Source organism: Lissotriton helveticus, chromosome 3_1 (genome assembly GCF_964261635.1).
Source record: "Lissotriton helveticus chromosome 3_1, aLisHel1.1, whole genome shotgun sequence".
NCBI classification, from domain to species: domain Eukaryota; kingdom Metazoa; phylum Chordata; class Amphibia; order Caudata; family Salamandridae; genus Lissotriton; species Lissotriton helveticus.
In genome coordinates, this window is record NC_136061.1 from 976269445 (window position 1) to 976285374 (window position 15930).

General features: G+C 45.1%; 1 protein-coding gene across 1 annotated transcript in view; it reads right to left on the reverse strand.

The window, feature by feature from the left end:
* NDUFA10 (NADH:ubiquinone oxidoreductase subunit A10) overlaps positions 1-15930 on the reverse strand; it is a 171775-nt gene that overhangs the window by 143328 nt on the left and 12517 nt on the right. The window contains exon 2 of the mRNA XM_078681409.1: positions 1583-1751. Coding sequence (XP_078537535.1) covers positions 1583-1751 — 169 coding nt within the window. The remainder of the gene's footprint in view (positions 1-1582; positions 1752-15930) is intronic.

Consider the following 15930-nt stretch of genomic DNA (forward strand, 5'->3'; position numbering starts at 1 on the left):
TAACTCCACCCCGTGATATTGAGCACCCCTATTAAGGAGCTTAACGTACCCAATGTTACCATCTGGTGGAGAGGGTCGGAGGGGTACAAATCTGGATCATTATATTGATCTGGATCAGTGTGATAGTCCTGCTAAGCATCAGTGTCCTGTGAGGGATCTTGATTGTCATACCCATCCCCATCATCTTGTGGGTTAGTGGAAGTTGGTGGTGGTGGGGAATTTTCAGGTGAAATAATTAAATTATGAATAATAGGAGAAGTAGGTGCAATGTAAGGGGGAGAAGGGTTAGTAACCACACTTTTCTTCTTTAGAGGAATGGGGTAGTCCTCTGGTAGGTCTAATTTCCTCTTTGAGTATAGTGGCCTGAATATGCCCTGTATCATGGTGAATCACCAACTTTTTCAGTTTCGTATCCGAAATGGAGTGATCGGACTGAGGCTCTTTTGACAGTCTCTTTATCCTTGGTTGCCGGTTTCGGCTCTGAGCCTTTCGGCGCCGGAGGTGTCGGCTTGGACTTGTGCTTCGGTGCCGAAGGTGTTGGGGTGGCACCGAGCTGGGATCGGTTCGAGCCCGAACCGGAATGCTTTTCTTTATGTTTAGGAGCCGAGCACGAAGGAGGGGCGTCGTAAACCATTTGTCGGTGCCGACCTTGGCCCGAAGGCAGAGGAAGGACCAGAGCAGATGTCCGAGTAGTCCTCAGACACGGAGAAATGTTCTTCCTCTTCTCCGGCTCCTTGGGCATGATGTTCGGAGTCGGACTCTTCGCCGAAGATGTCCGGTGTGGAGCCGCTTTGCTGTTGAATCTCGTGACGTTGAGCCAGACGATCACTAAGAGTCTTTTTCGATCGGAACGCTTCGCAGTCTTTCTCGTCGTGTTCAGAGGACAGACAGAGGTTGCACACTTTGTGCAAGTCGGTGCGTTGAAATTTAGCACAACACTCGGCATATAACTTGAATGGAGTCCGTTCCAATCGACTGCTAGAGCGGTCGGCACGGGTAGGCCAGATGGCTTTCCATGAGTTTTCCGATCGAAGATTTTAGAGTTGAGACGATACGTGACGAATCGCGGTCGATAACAATACCGTTGAGGGTATGGATTCGTTGAAGGGGTCCGAGAAACGGTGCCGAACCAGAGCGCAGCAATACACATCCGAACCCGATGGCGGAAAAAAACAATCTAAGGATGGAGTCGATGCTCATGCGCACTATCACCAAAAGGAGGCGTCAACTACCTCGTGACTGGAAAGACTTCTTCGAACAAAAACAAAGTGCAAACATCCGGACCCAACACTAGATGACGATCTATGCTTAAGCATGTGATCTACAGCTCATATGCCTCAAAGACAACCTTTTCTGCCCAGAAATGTGAAGCAACCCTAAGACCGAGCAAAAACTGCTCCTCACAAATGGGTATGACAGGGTATAACTTTATAAAAGAACACCAATTTCGACCACTGGTCTCAAAAGTCCATCTCATTTGCAATGCCACAAGTCAGGGAGAGTGCCTTCATGGAAAAATAATGAAAACAAATTATAGCACATTCCTACAAGACTCAAACTCATGAATACAATTAGTCCCCACCTAGGCTTTTTGCCAGCTGCTGTGCTAGCTGGCTCTTGCCAGAAGACAAGTTGCCATCCACAGTAATGATTTTGCTTAGTTTGTTGAACTTTTTCAAACTCCTCTCGCCCAGTATGTATGCCAAGTAGCCATAGTTCAGGTTGCGCTGTGAAATTGTATGAGGTCGGACCTGTGGAAATGAGAATAAACAAACATAATCAGGATCACAGAGCACATCCTTTTCGCAGGCTTTCTGTAACACTACATTTGTTGTGGGTGAACAGAAATCTTAAGTGACTCAACAAAATTTGCAAAAATGTAAATTATCATGCTACGGTGAGCAGGAAAGTTCACCTTGAAAAGGGGTACAGCTGACTGAAGGTTTTCATATGAGACATGCAACCTGCCTGTAGCTACCTAGGACTCCTTGTTAAAACTTAGATGAGCCATAGCTAGTTTGTGGATAGCTCCTCTTAAAACAACAAAAGCAATGATTTAGGTGACAATGTAGGAGGGGATGAACATTTAGGCCTTCAATGAGTGTGGAGAGCCACAACACAGAGCTAGTGCATTTGTAAACTTTTAAAACAAAAACTTTATGTCTAAAAAGACAGTCTATAAAACAAAAAGTAGAAGCAATGTAAAATGATACAACAACTCTAATTAAGAAGCACTTTTCAGCAACTAGTAAGGACTTGAGTCAAAATACATCAATTGGAATCAGCGGCCCCAATGCTTTTTTAAAACCCACCCCCAGTTTCATTTCTTGCTTAAAAATTCTAACTAACATTAATTCCGGTTCCACCACTATAAAGTTGTCAGAGACATTGTAAAGATGAATCGTTAGTGCCATCAAAGAGTCATAATTGGTACTCATCTGAACTCGATAATCTTAAAGTCAAGTGCTGTGTTACAGGATTCACAATTATATAAGAGAGTTTCAGCTACTACTGCAAAAAGTTGTTTCTGCAAGAGCTGGAGCAAGAGGACATGTATTTTGTCTAGAAAACATGGCATTTGTACACTGGAAGATTATGTGAAAAAACATAACTAGAGAACCCCATTCACAACAAATATTTCCTCATAAAGAAACTCTGTATTTTCACTTGGGTTCAATACAGTCAATCTAGATGAGCAGCGACTGGAGCCTTCTAACTAGAGGTTGGTTTGGCATGGCAGTGTAATTCTGGTTAGCTAGGTGGCTGCAGAGAAGGATTACAAATTCTTCTATTCAGTTCCGCTTGCTGATTAATGGGAGAAATGCTAAATCTTACCTAGTTCCTACTGGGCTTGTGCTGCCCTGTCCTAGACTCTAATTTTTAGGTTTCGACCTGGCAAAAAGCTGCGCAAGCAGCGTTCGCGCAGGCGAAATCTAATGTTAGAACAGTACTGGCTTTGGTCCCGCCTTCTCTTCCATTGGCTAGCTCCATAAATGGAGGCTAGCCATTGGAAGAGCGATCTGTCCGTCATTGCCGGAGCAGATTCGTGGGCGTTCCCGCGATTTTTACTCATCCCGCCCCCTTGCGATCGTCATGCGGCGGTGGGCGGGTTTTCTTTTTTTTTTTTTCGGTCATGTTTTTGTCTTTTTGGAAGTGCCTTTAGCCGGAGTGGTCGGCGAGATTCACGTTGCCAGGAAGTTCTTGTTATTTCCGATCAGGTAAGCAGCATTTTGTTTATAATTTTGCTCCTTGCTCTTGTCTCTGTTTTGTTGTCTAATGCTTGTTTTTGTTCCTTTTACAGGTCCCGCCCGGCCCGTGGCCGTTCCGTGCAGCGTCGTGCAAGGAGTGTTTTGCCCGGTATATAGCTGTTTGCGGGTCTCAGGTAAGCCATCTTGTCTCTGTTTGTTGTCTAATGCTCGTTTTTGTTCCTTTTACAGATCCCCCCCGGCCCGTGGCCATTCCGTGCAGCGTCATGCAAGGAGTGTTTTGCCCGCTATGTATGCAGCAGTTTGCGGGTCTCAGGTAAGTCATCTTGTCTCTGTTTTGTTGTCTAATGCTTGTTTTTGTTCCTTTTACAGGTCCCCCCCGGCCCGTGGCCGTTCCCTGCAGCATCGTGCAAGGAGTGTTTTGCCTGGTATGTATGCAGCAGTTTGCGGGTCTCAGGTAAGCCATCTTGTCTCTGTTTTGTTGTCTAATGCTTGTTTTTGTTCCTTTTACAGATCCCCCCCCCCGGCCCGTGGCCGTTCCGTGCAGCGTCGTGCAAGGAGTGTTTTGCCCGGTATGTATGCAGCAGTTTGTGGGTCTCAGGTAAGCCATCTTGTCTCTGTTTTGTTGTCTAATGCTTGTTTTTGTTCCTTTTACAGATCCCCCCCCCGGCCCGTGGTCGTTCCGTGCAGCGTCGTGCAAGGAGTGTTTTGCCCGGTATGTATGCAGCTGTTTGCGGGTCTCAGGTAAGCCATCTTGTCTCCGTTTGTTGTCTAATGCTTGTTTTTGTTCCTTTTACAGATCCCCCCGGCCCGTGGCCGTTCCGTGCAGCGTCGTGCAAGGAGTGTTTTGCCCGGTATGTATGCAACAGTTTGCGGGTCTCAGGTAAGCCATCTTGCCTCTGTTTTGTTGTCTAATGCTTGTTTTTGTTCCTTTTACAGATCCCCCCCGGCCGTTCCGTGCAGCGTCGTGCAAGGAGTGTTTTGCCCGGTATGTATGCAGCTGTTTGCGGGTCTCAGGTAAGCCATCTTGTCTGTTTGTTGTCTAATGCTTGTTTTTGTTCCTTTTACAGGTCCCCCCCGGCCCGTGGCCATTCCGTGCAGCGTCGTGCAAGGAGTGTTTTGCCCGGTATGTATGCAGCTGTTTGCGGGTCTCAGGTAAGCCATCTTGTCTGTTTGTTGTCTAATGCTTGTTTTTGTTCCTTTTACAGATCCCCCCAGCCCGTGGCCGTTCCGTGCAGCGTCGTGCAAGGAGTGTTTTGCCCGGTATGTATGCAGCACTTTCTGGGTCTCAGGTAAGCCATCTTGTCTCTGTTTTGTTGTCTAATGCTTGTTTTTGTTCCTTTTACAGGTCCCCCCCGGCCCCTGGCCGTTCCGTGCAACGTCGTGCAAGGTGTGTTTTGCCCGGTATGTATACAGCTGTTTGCGGGTCTCAGGTAAGCCATCTTCTCTCTGTTTTGTTGTCTAATGCTTGTTTTTATTCCTTTTACAGGTCCACCCCGGCCCGTGGCCGTTACGTGCAGCGTCGTGCAAGGAGTGTTTTGCCCGGTATGTATACATCTGTTTGCGCGTCTCAGGTAAGCCCTCTTTATTTTCTTTCTTATGCAATACGTTTTTTTTATTATAACTTGTCTCCATTTCGTCTCTGCCGCTGTGTGTGTGGGTGCAAATGCGATAGGTGTCGCATTTGCGAGAGATTAGGCTATTGGCTTTGTAAATGACAATGCCATTTATTTATGTTGTCAAAGCCAACACATAAATAAACATGTTGTCATTTACAATGCCAATAGCTCTAACTTTTCCAAAGGCGAAACCGTTGCATTGTAAATGCTTGTTAGATTTTTCTTTGAGGCAGGCTGAGAGGCAAAGCTCTAAGCTGTGTGGATAGCTATCCCACCTGCCGTACTTTGCCTTCTTCCCATTGGCCTCTGGTTTTTCCCTTCGTGAATTTGACAACCTGCAAGTCAACTGTAGAGAAGCCATACCTTACAAGGCTACTGCTGCTCTGTGGGTGCACCCAAAGTGTACCGCTGCCCAAAATGGAGGTTGAACACTGTCCCCTCACCATACTTTTGAGAAATGGATGACTGGCAACAGCCAAATACATAGTGCATTTATAACCGTGCCACCTGGGGAGCACCTTCAAGTTGAAGGTCTGTTCCATGCCCCGTAACTGGGAACATTCACTTACTCCTGGGTATACAGAGGATCCTGACACATTGGGGCATGTTTCTAGTTTTAATATACTTGAGTGTCCAGATGAGGTGTACTCTATGATGACTAATGTTGCAGTACAAGACGACGGTTCTCTTTGTGTATATTCTAGGAAATCCACATGTAAACCTTGACAGGGCAAAACTTAGCTATAGAGCTAAATAATGAAAAGAGTTTGGCTGCCCCATTTGTCCTTTCTGCAGTTCTGCCTGATAATACCATACTTTTTCTTCGGAGTGTGTCACTAACACATGGAATGCACATGCCTGAGGTCACCTGGGGCGGCACTGCTGTTGTGCTTCACAGGGTTCATGTGGAATACATGTTCTGTACTACACTGGCTAGAGGTACAGATATTGAACAAGGAACATCTTTTAACCAGACTTGGAGTCCTGCCAGAGAAGCTGAATGCCGTTTAAGATATGACACCTGAAAGCCAGTATTTGTTCCAAATTCAGGAGAAGCTCTCCAGCACCAGAATAAAAACATTTGCCCAAGACACTTGTTTTGCTATTTTGTCCAAGGCTGATATCAGTCATGGTTATCAACAAAGCCCTATTGCAGTCTCCTGCCCGCAGCGTGATTAGGGCCAGACTCTCCTACAGAGAGAAGGAGCTCACTGATTCAGAGCAAGAACAAGACCAATGTACCTGTATTTACGTGGAGGGGAACTGGAAAAAAAGAGCTTGAATAAAGTCTCAAGAGGCTCGATCTACATGGCCTTGACAGTAACAAATGAAATCTACTTCTACTAAAGATCAAGGACATGCATGGACCATCGAAAAACTGCATCTAGTGGCAAGCCTTCACTGGCTGCATTCTATGTTCACACAATGAGCATATTCACTGTTGGCAGTGCATCCTCGTTTAGCCAGACTCTGACTTTAGGATTAGTTTCTTCACGTCTCCAGTTTAAGGAATGGGCATACTGTGTCATATTAGGGTATCAGGTATCTGAATTTTAACCACTGAAGTGCCCTCCCTTGAACCTAGGGCCTCTCAGAAACCAGGACAGTGGGCAGGCATATGACAGAAAATCTGATATATGTGTAATGATTCATCCGAGAAACACTGCTCGTTGTAAAGAATTCAGAGTGTAAGGTTTTTGTACATGCAGAGGGCTCGGAGTCTACAGCCATAGAAAAGATTTGGCCATGGAATTTCATGTATTTTGTTTTATCATAGCACCAACTTTGCAAGTGCTACAAAACTATTTGGGAGTCATAGTTTGGCACCAAGAAGCAGGTTGTTCACCACATTGGTTACCTTACCGTTACTATATATAAATAAAAACAATGACAGCTGTAACTGGACATGGAGTATAGAGAATATGATTAATGTATCCGATGTATCTGATTACTAAACCTACTAACTTGTTTGGCTTTTCGAGGAGATATACACACCCTTGTCCCTAGCCAGCATGTAGGCAAACAATCTTGCACATCAACACTCCAGTTACAGACGGAGATAAGAGGCATGATGCATTGCATCTCCTGCTGCAATACAGAATCCAGCTACCATAACACAAAGTGCTAAGGTGTGACTGTTATTGGTTATGTCATCACAAAGTGCGAAGGCGTGACTGATATTGGTTATGTCATCACAAAGTGCAAAGGCGTGACTGATATTGGTTATATCATGACATTAATGTATGAGCTGGGGTGTGCCCTGCAAATCCCTCCTAAATATACATTCACCAGGCACCTAGAAGTAGAGCTACCCTCTCAAGCTTGACCCTATTGAAAGCTGCACCTTTCCCCAACCCTCAAGTTCAACAAGAAAATTACTACAATCAGGTTATGTCCAAGAAAAGCATTTTACAACGTAGACAAAGACACAATTTATAGGTGAGATGCCCAAGTCTAGATATCAACTGACAGAATGTGGAGGCTGCCATTCCTTCTTCTCCAAACAAATTCAACTCTTTATTTATTCTTCATTTTCTCATACAGCTAGGTGATGGAACCATGAGTCAACATATGCAGGCGTGGGCTCAAAAGCAGTTTGTAAAGAGAGGAAAATGTATCACAAAAAGCAATCGCCACTGACCAAAGCCTCGAGACAGTTTATTGGAAAATATAAGGTGATGAAATCATGACAGATCACATCGGTCAACCAAGACTTGGAGACAGATTGCAATGAAATAGGTAGAAGGCGATTAGCCCATGATGCTATGTTTATTGACTAACACTTACCGCCAGTGTGCAATGAGAAAACCATGGCTCAGCCAGGTTAAATCCAGTAACCAAGGCCAGTGGGTAGCAAAGGGGGCTAGAAAGGTGCACTGTGATCACACGAATCAGGCCATATCCCTAATCAAAGCCTACAGCGTTCAATTTTTGTGATTCCTGGCTGCACCTCTTACCCTCCTGGCTGCACCTCTTACCCTCCTGCCACCCTCTACCTCTGATTCTACCTCCATGGCTTATCCAGATGGACACAGACTGCCAATAATAAGCGTAGGGACAAAAGTTGTGGCTTTACTGTGAAAGCTGTGCCACACTGCTGCATTATATGGAAAACGTTGGTAGTTCTAGGGAACAGGCAAAGAGTACCTCCACCCAAAGTTTAGAGTGGATACAGCTCATTCATACAAGGCTGTGATAAGTGGATGGTTGGCGACAGCTGATTTTAGGTTCCTATGCACAGGTCAAGCCTTTTGTGCAAGGAAATTAGATGTGCAGAAAGTATTAAAGAGGCTGTGCTAGGGCTAAGACAGACAGTACATTAAAGTAACACAAAATTAACATTACTGGCAGAATTAAAGTAGCACATTGTAGAAAAATCAAAGTGGCACAAACGAAAGGCTAGGATATTCAATAAAACAAATATCGGAGAACATTTTAGGTGGTCGTGCAACAATATAATAGTGCAGACAAAAAGAATCTAAACAAATGAATATGAGATCACGAAGATGCTACTTTCAACGGGGTATTATGAAGGTTCAATTTCCTCTGAAGTGGAGGGTGGGAGCCTTATTATGCATAATAGGTTTAAAACTGTCTCAAGCATTAAATAGCTTGCCAAATATATAATAGAATCATTTTCACGATGCAAGAACGTCTTTAACATACAACATGCAGACGTTTTGACTGGAAAGGTGCAATCTACTGCAAATTGATTATGGTATGTGATTAAGATATTGTGAAACAAGAAGTAACATACCCACGATACTGTTGATGTCGGAAATGTCAGATTATCAGTGGACATGATCGGAAGAATGTCCAAATTAAAGAGGGCAAAATGCTGAGGGTGGAAATGCATTTTGATAACTGCTCGTTTAAAAAAATCTATTTATTAGGTTTTATCCCGAAAATAGACAAATAACCAAACTGTAACAGAGAAGTCACGTGTTCCTGCACCACACCTACTCCCCTCCACAATATCTTGTTATATTTTGACCCAATAGTCGACTACATTCGCACAAGCGAGGGTTCGGTAGATGTAAGCCTCTTTGTAAGGGGTCACTCAGAAGATGGTCACCAGTCCCATGCACGAGTTTAGGCCTGCCTCACTCCAGGCTCTCCCTCGCATTCTGCCATGGGCTCCACACTTTCTCAAAATTACAAGGGCAGCCATGAGCTTGGTAAACCAACTTTTCATCCCTCATACACCAGTTTAAATTCCTCTGCCAGTCTGCCACTTTTAGCATCGTCCCACCCCCCAAAACCTGTTTATGTCTCTCCGTGCCACCATCAATGCCACATTACAGAATAGTAGGGCATACCTAACCAGGGTGAGTTCCTCCCAAATTCTCAACATCACTAAGCGGGGCATCAGGTCCAGTGTGTAATGGATCACATGGGATATCTTGCTGCTGTTTTTTTCCCAGTAATGCCTTATCGAGGGGCAGGCCCTCTGTGTGTGTACTAAGAACCTCTTCTTCAGACACCTTCTTTGGCACAGGTCATCACTGGGGTCCTCGCCATTGCAAACAGGTGTCTCCTCGTGAAAGATGCCCTTTAGAGTATTTTCAATTGTATGAGCCGGAGCCCCACCTGTATTGCCATCTCCCGGAGATACCGGTAGGCCTCCACCCAATGCATCGTCTCCCAGGACCCACAGGTCACGTTCCCAAATGGTTCTAAATGTGTGTGTGATGGGGGGGGGGGGGGGGGGTTAGGATATAAGCGAGGAGAGTGGTATACATTTGGGAAATCACACATTTGTGTAGCCGGAATCCCAGTAGCTTAAATTCCAGTGGCATCTCCTCCACCACCTTGTTAAGTAAGGCCCCATAGCCATTGAGTATATGTTGCACTTGCAGGTAATGGAGAAATAGGCCCTAGTTAACTCAAATTGTTGCCGGAGCTCTGCAAATGAAATCATGTGCCCTTCGCACAGATGTCCCCTCAGCTTTGCGATATCAATGAGATCCCATATCCCATGTCCCTCCACAGTCTCAGTCCGCTCAGCATCTCTCACGTCACCTTTCCGTTCCACCCCAGCAGGTTCGTCGCCCTTCCCCAGATCCCATCCATCCCATAGAGGTGGCCCAGGTAGCCTCTTGGGGCGTTTAGTTATTTTTTTCCAATTTTGCACACAAATCGATAATTCAGAATTAATTACAAGAAAGACATATTCAATAACGATTCCCTTGCTCTTTTAGGTGTGGATATATTTCGACCTCATGGACCTTTCGAGGTCTCGTCATGACCTGGGCTGGTGTTTGAGCTCTACAGATAGTATGAAGATTAATTAGAAGTGGTGAAGAGATGGGGGGATAAATACATTTATGATATTAAAGTTGGGTGCTTACTTGGGTATTTTTCAAGAAGACCTGCATCATATGATGGAAATATAGGACAAAGGGAGGAAAACAGTTGTTTATAATGCAATTGCAAGATAAAAGAACTTCGAACTTTAAACGTATCCGTGCCTGAGGGAAGATTCTTATTGTAGACAGAGAAAACAAATTTGCTAATGGATTATTGTGGTCGGTTCCACATAAGAGTCATCAGTTTTTCAGATACCTCATCTTCAGAATTCACCACTTATCAAGAAATAGGGGAAGGAACATCTGGTATTAACTAAAACAGATTTATTGCTTAATAGCCTTATTTAGTAAGAGGAAGAGCATGGGCGGATCCGCCATGGGAAAGGCAGACACATCGCAGATTTTACAATAGGTGAAGAGCCCCGTTTGTTACATAGCTGATGCAAATTTTTCTCAAGACTAATTATCAGTACTGTTGAGAAGTCTCTCCTTTGTTCAGTTAAAAATAGAAGTCACTGATTTATTTCACAAAATCCATTTTCCAGGACAGAGAGGGGACTGCCAAGACTGTAATCACTGGACTACGGAGAAAATCTACCTTTGTTCCTCCAAACAAAGAAATGCCAGCTGAAATTTTTACCTTTGTGACTGCTGTATTTTCGGCTACATGTCAACTTAAAAAAATATTTAACTATTTTACACCTAAAATATCTAGACCATTATGTCAGGCTTTGACTCAATTAAAGGAAAATGATGTCATCAAACCAGCAGAAAGGGGCAAAGCCATATTCGTTCTAAACAAGGAGAAATACATCGCGGAAGGCATAAACCAAGCCTTGCATACAGACAACTACCAGAAACGTGAAAGAGATCCATGCATGGAACTACTCAACAAAATGAACCCCCTCCTAGAATATGTACATATGGAATAGATTGGACACAGAGAAGAAAAAATTGTAAAAACAAAATACTCAGGACCCCTCAATAAACCACTAGGTAGACCAATCGTCTCTAGTTATGACTCCATTCTGGAGCCTCTCAAAATATGTTGACTTTTGTTTTAAAAGGCATTTCCAAAGATAATCCAATCATTCATACAAGATACTGCAGACATCATAAACATCACAGAAGGTATGGAATTTGATACAGAAAATTAGCTTTCAGTATCTCGATGTCATCACAATATATTGAAGGCCAAGACAAGTTCTTACGGGAGGCATTCTCACAAATCATGTCTTGCCCAGATTCAGAAGTACTGGTGAGAGGGAACCCCAGTATATTTATGGGTCTGAATCTAGACCAAGCTCTACAAAGGGTGGGCAGACAGGGTCCCTGTCCAAGGCAGGGATGGAGTTGCTGGGAGATCTGAGCTGGACTGATATTTTGACTCTTCAGAACCTTAGAAATAGACACTACACATTCTTCTCTACAACAGACTAATGCCAGGCTTGATTATTTCCATGGTATAATCAGATAGTGGCCAGAACACAACATATAGTTCAGGGTCTCAGCGCTGTCCGACTACTCACCTAACTGTCTTATACTACAGCTACGCCAACCTTACTCACACAGTTGTACTGATTGAATGACAACCTCATGAAAAACTAACAAGTGCTTACATCAGACAGAGGATCTCAGATTTCTTCCAAGAAACTGAACACTCAGTATCTCACATCTTGGCCCTATAGGAGACACTTAAAGCAGTCATAAGAGGGGAATGTATATATCATTGGAAGCCAAATACAGCACTGAGAGAAACAACAAAAGACCAGAGCTGGAAAACAAGTGAAAGAATCAGAAGATAGGAACAGAAAAAGATGGACGAATGCTGAACATTGTCATACAATTACACCTCTGTCACAGATCTAGGCCTAAATCCATAGTTTTTTTGCTCGCCGCATCATTCCAGTTTGGACCCAAGCTTATGATAATATGTCTTGACCCTGCTCCCCATGGGAACAGTCCAGCCTGAACTGCCAGGCAGGTCCTCCATGGACCGGAAAACAAGCATCCTGAGCCCAATTTCGGGGTATCACCCCTCATCAGTCAGGCTTGCTTGAATCCAGTGGCGTAGTGAGTACGTGACCCACATATGGGCATACTCATCCCACCTAGGGCGAACACTGCAATACAAAAAGATAATGGACAGAATGCTGAACATTGTTAAACATTCACCCCCAATCACAGATCTAGGCCAAATCCATCCTCAAAACTGGTCCCAGGATGCTTGTTTCCGGTCCAGGGAGGACCAGGCCTGGCAGTTCGGGCTGGACAGTTTATTTTATTTAGTTTAAAGGTTTTATATAGCGCTGGCTAGACCCAGAGGTATCAGAGCGCTTTACATGAGTATCAGACCATAGTTGCAGGTTACATCGTTATAAAGGTTACACAGTTGTTAGAGCATGGCAACATAGTTACATGTAAGGTCGAGATAGACAATAAGGACATATACATAAGGGAAAAAGCAGGCAAGGGGAGAGATTCAGGGGAGGGGGTAGGAGCAGGGGAAGTAGACCGAGAATGAAGGAGGGAAAGAGGAGGGGAGGGTGATAGACACAGCATGGAAAGAGGAGGGGGGAGAGTGACAGGGACACAAACCAGTAGACAAGTCAAAGCTGCGTCGAAAGTCCAATAAGCTGTGATCCCAGGGGAAGTGGTATCATTTCCCCATCTCTGTTGTGAGAGGTTTCCTTTACACAGTGGACTCTCTCAGAGGTGTCTTTGAGATTCCAAGGCCTACATACTGGATCCTTCCCCAAAAAGGGGAGAGGGAGTGCTTTGGCAAGGGGTGCCATACCATACCTCAACTGTGAGTGGCTCCATTGGCGCTGTGGACTCTCTCAGTGGGTTCCCGGAGACTCCGGAGTACAAATATTGGATCTTTCCCCAACAAGGGGAGAAGGAGTGCTTAGTCAAAGGGCACAAAGGACAGGGGGCTATGTGGTGTAGCAGGCAAGGGGGGAGATTCAGGGAAGAGGGGATAGGAGCGATAGGAGCAAAGGAAGTAGACAAAGAAAAGAGTACTAAATGGGAACTAAGAGCATCAGTTTGGGGGAACAGACTGTTTTCTCTCTGTGGCCATGAGTTTGCCCCAAATCTAAGGTAAAAGCCTAGCACAGGCCATTCCAGGAGCTTTGCCATCCAGGACATGAAGCCCACAGTTTGTAATTCGAATTATTTTTCTCAATTCACAGAAGTTTATAGTACGCTGCAAGTCAGCAATCCAGATATTTTCATATTAAGTTCTTGGGTGCAGAGGATGATCCTCAGAACTAACAGTGTTTAACCCAGTCATCATCCAGGGGAGATAGTTGAGAATCATAAGGCTGAGGGATAAGTTCATGAACCTGATAAAGGCCAACTCGTGGACCGCAGGGTTCTCTGTAGAGGACACGTATGTCAGAGGGGGCAGGCATAGATTCTCCAGGACGTTCAGGATGAAGTAAATGTGGCACAAGACGTGGTAAATGCAAGTGGAACATGGCATGGCACGATAATGATTCCAGTAGGCCACAGCCACCAGGAAGCAAGCAGGGTGCAGAGTGGAAGCCAATGCAGAAGCGCACAATAGAAGCATGGAATGGAGGAGAGATAATTCAGAAGCCCAACCTTATCAGATACCAACTGCGCTCCTCTGGTCCTGTACTCGCTGAAACTGCCGCTCCGATTTGGTGACTGTGGTCTTTGCTACGATAGGGTGCGGTGGTGCACCCGGAGGTGGGCTGGGTGCACGTTCTACAATTAGTACCTGGGAAAGATTCTCCGCTGCGAACAGGTCTTTCAGTATATCCTCTACATAGTCCTCGAGGCGGCCAGTGTTCGTACTCTTGGGAACTCCCATTATTTTTTTTTAATATATAAATCTTTTTATTAAATATGCTCGACATAAGGGTACAATTCCACATAGGTCAATAATAGGAGGCACAGCGAAATCAAGGCAAATACAAAGACAGAAGGATAATGTTTGGAAATCACGGGGGGGATCATCATAATCAGGATCACAGGGGGGAGCACATATATTCCCTCAATGTTCATTCCATGGAGCCCAAATCTCAGACCACTTTCGGGGACATCCCCGGGCTGCGTACACTGTCTTTTCCCCTTAGCATGCACCAATCGAGATCTTTCATCCAATCCGCAACCTTAGGAGCATGTGGCGCCCCCCAGAGTTGGGCGATATTTCTCTTAGCAATCATACAGCCCACTGTGACCCATTGTATGGCGTATGCATTAAGGTCCGTGGGTACCCAGATGTTGAGGAGGCATCTAGGGGCTTCTGGCTTAATTTAAATTTTTAGTGTTTCGTGTTTGTTTTATTGTTTCGTGAATTTTGCGTCAGTACTCCTGGATTGGGTTGCAATGCAATATGATGTGTATGAACGTGCCCGTGAGGGTGCACCCCCTCCTACAGGACCCTTCTAATGGACCACCCATGTGTATCAATTGGGGTCCTGTGATGTAAATTCTATGTAGTATTTTTAGTTGCACCAGGCGGAGACGCACTGGAATGGGAACTGCTTTGGGGGAGGAGACTGCCGCCTGCCAGTTTTCGTCATCTAATTCGAACCCATCTCCAAGCAAATTTCTCTCGTAGGGACAGTAGGGGATCTTCTATGTTGTTAATGAGTTTTCTATAAGTCAAAGAGAAAGCCTTATCAGGTAGGTGGCCATCGAGTAATCTGTCCTCTAATGGGGAATATTCTGGCGGGGAGGAGTCACGGGGCAATGCTGTGCGCAGTGCGTGTCGGGTTTGGTGTCGGGTTTGTAAGTAACGAAAACGCTCCGACTCTGCTATTTTGTACTGTCTCTGAAGGGTGTCAAAGGCCTTCACGTCATTTTTGTCCCAAAGGTCTCTAATGTATGAGATGCCAATTAGATTCCACCTATCAAATCCTTTGGAATTGCCCAAGTCTCCCAGCCTCAGGGAGTCCCACAGGGGCGTGGCAAGAGTCAGTTTATTGCTCCAGCCTAATGATGTGGTTGCCGAATGCCAGATCTTGACTGAGTGGTTAGTGGGCCCAGTAAGTGGATACCTGTTTGGTTTAGAGTATAGGGCTGCATTGTAGGTTCCATTTGAGAGGATCCATCTGTCCATGTTGAACCCCGGGTCGTCGGGCCGCCCAAAGGTGCAATGGTTTATTGCTGTAAGATGTGCTGCCCAATAGTATTTTTTGATGTCGGGAAAGCAGATTCCCCCATCATACCAGCTGAGCGTAAGTTTTGGTAAGGTGATACGTGGTCTCCCATCCCAGAGAAGGTCCCACTGTTGCCCCTCTATTTCTTTGAAGTATGAGTTTGGGACAGGGTCGGCCGAGTTCTGGAGAGCGTAGAGGAAACGGGGTAGGGACATCATTTTAAAAAAGGGCAGCCTTTCCCAACAAAGAGAATGGAAGTGTTTTCCAGTTGGCAATATCACGTTTGAGCCTTTGCAGCGGGGGAACAAGGTTGCGGGCGAATCGAAGTGAGCTATCAAGCGAGATGAATATACCCAGGTATTTGAATCCTTCTGTAATTATTGGGATGGGGCAGTTTCAAGGTATCGGGGGTGGTCTCCCCAGATGACATATAGGAGAGATTTCTGCCAATTAATACAGAACCCGGAGTATCTGCCAAAGATGGCCAAGATGTCAAATACAGCGATAAGGGACTGTTTGGGAGATATAAGATATAGAAGGATGTCGTCAGCATATAGGGAGATACGATCCTCCCACCATGCCGACCACCGCATACCACAAATCATTACGTCCGGACGAATCCAAGCCGCAAAGGGCTAGAGCACCATGGCGAATAACAAGG